Here is a 1,953-nt window from a genome sequence, read left to right as displayed (position 1 = left end):
TTAGACAATCTCTTTCTTCTTTGAAACTAATGCAAGTTTTTTGAATGAGTCACTGAAGGCTTGTCTTACTTGTTTATTTCTCAGAGTATAAATGAACGGATTCAACATAGGAGCAACGGATGTCATTAACAATACCACACCTTTATTAATGGCCACAGATTCCTTTGCTGAAGGTTTGATATAGATGAAGATACAGCTCCCATAGGTGATGGAAACCACAATCATATGGGAAGAGCAGGTGGAAAAGGCCTTTTTTCTTTGCTGGGCAGAAGGGAATCTTACAATAGTCTTGATGATGTGTATGTAGGACAGAACAACACACACGAGAGTCAGAATGAAGGTGAGCACAGCACAGACAATCACCAGCTGCTCTATGAGCCACGTATCTGAGCAAGAAATCTTCAGGATAGGAGATGCATCACAGAAGAAATAATCAATAATATTGGAGCTACAGAATTTTAAGTTTACAAACAGGGTGAGTAGTGGGATTATGATCATGAAGCCTGCCAGCCAACAGCAGAGGACAAGGTTTCTGCAGACTTTTCTGTTCATGATGGTTACATAATGCAGGGGCTTGCAGATGGCCACATAGCGGTCATAAGACATTATGGCCAGAAGAAAGAATTCTATTACTCCAAAAATATCTGTGAAAAACGCTTGAATAATACAAAAACTGTATGTAATTGACCTATCACCTGTTGCTATGTTGTACAAATATCTAGGGATACAAGCAGAGGTAAATGAAATTTCTAATAAGGCAAAATTTTGTAGAAAGAAGTACATAGGTGTTTTAAGATGGACATCAAATATAGTGAGAAATATGATAGTCAGATTCCCAGTTAGACTTAACATGTATGTGAAAAATAGAAAAACAAAAATTGGAATCTGAAGTTGAGGGTCATTTGTTAGACCCAGCAGAATGAAGATTGTTATTGTGCAGTTTTTCATCACTGACAAGTGAATTTTATGAGTGTTTCTGTGTAAAATTTATTAATAATTTACTTAAATATAGAGTATGAAAACCAGAAAGCATATAAATGTTGACTACTAGACAACAAATGTACAGTTTCTTCTAGAAGTAGCTATGGATATAGTCAATACATTGGCTATACTGTTGTTTTGATGGTTTGTGATAACATTTTAAACATACTTAAATTATTTTACCATTGCAACTTGCCTTTTTACTTTACATTTTAATTATATCCTATTGAATTTGCAGTTTTTATTTGTGATATTTTTGAGATACCTCAAAATTCTGATATCTTTTACGTAAGATTTCTTCAGTAATTTGAAGATGAAAAATTGATGCAGTCATTTTTTTCTTATGTATCCTAGAAGAAATGGTCCTTTTTATACTGGAATTATGTCATAATTCATGTATATTTCACACTCAAACTGCTTTGAGCTAATCCTAATTTGCATTTTATGTTTTGTCACTATGATCAAGCATGTGTTTCTGTGGTTTGTTTTATGCTTAAAATGCAAGTTTTGTCTTGCTGTCTTATTCCTCAAATTCATCTCTGCTTACTTGCCTTCTGTGTGATTTATGCAGTGTCGACTTGGTTATACAGTTGGCTGCAGATGAAGAAATGTTTGATCCACCAATAAATGCTGGGGAAAAACCATATATATTTTTTACGACCTGTCTTAGGTGAGTATGAAAGGTACTCTAACACCTGGTTATCCCTATCAAGTTCAAAATAAAATTTAGAATACTTAGTATACTCTTGATGTACTACTTGTGTACAACTACTTTCTTGTGATTGTCAATGTAAGCATCATTTCTATTGGAAAGTCTTCTAAAACTCTGCTGCGTCTGACTGCTACTCTCTGTGCCTATGAATAATAATGGCTACTTCCACTCTACCAGTTCCTCTGAGAAAACAAATCAGTAGAGATCAGCGGCTACTGTCTCCTTTATTATTTTTTTTTTACCAAGGTAGCTAGCCAAAT

The 1,953-nt window shown here is 34.4% G+C and overlaps 1 protein-coding gene across 1 annotated transcript; it reads right to left on the bottom strand.

Annotated features, from left to right (window-relative positions):
• Positions 1 to 951, bottom strand: LOC100728834 (olfactory receptor 6C2-like). The gene has a single exon (XM_003475989.2). The coding sequence runs from the start codon at positions 946 to 948 to the stop codon at positions 1 to 3; it is 948 nt and encodes a 315-aa protein (XP_003476037.1). The 5' UTR covers positions 949 to 951.
• Positions 952 to 1,953: the final 1,002 nt, after the last annotated feature.

The sequence above is a fragment of the Cavia porcellus genome, unplaced genomic scaffold (assembly GCF_034190915.1).
Source record: "Cavia porcellus strain 051 isolate PalLab524CR breed Dunkin Hartley unplaced genomic scaffold, mCavPor4.1 scaffold_8, whole genome shotgun sequence".
Lineage (NCBI taxonomy): Eukaryota > Metazoa > Chordata > Mammalia > Rodentia > Caviidae > Cavia > Cavia porcellus.
Note: the sequence above shows the minus strand (reverse complement) of the source record. Positions and strands in the feature narration are given on the sequence as shown.

Bases quoted from the DNA above. Each gene is read 5' to 3' on its own strand.
- LOC100728834 (XM_003475989.2), bottom strand. From the start codon at position 948: ATGAAAAACTGCACAATAACAATCTTCATTCTGCTGGGTCTAACAAAT.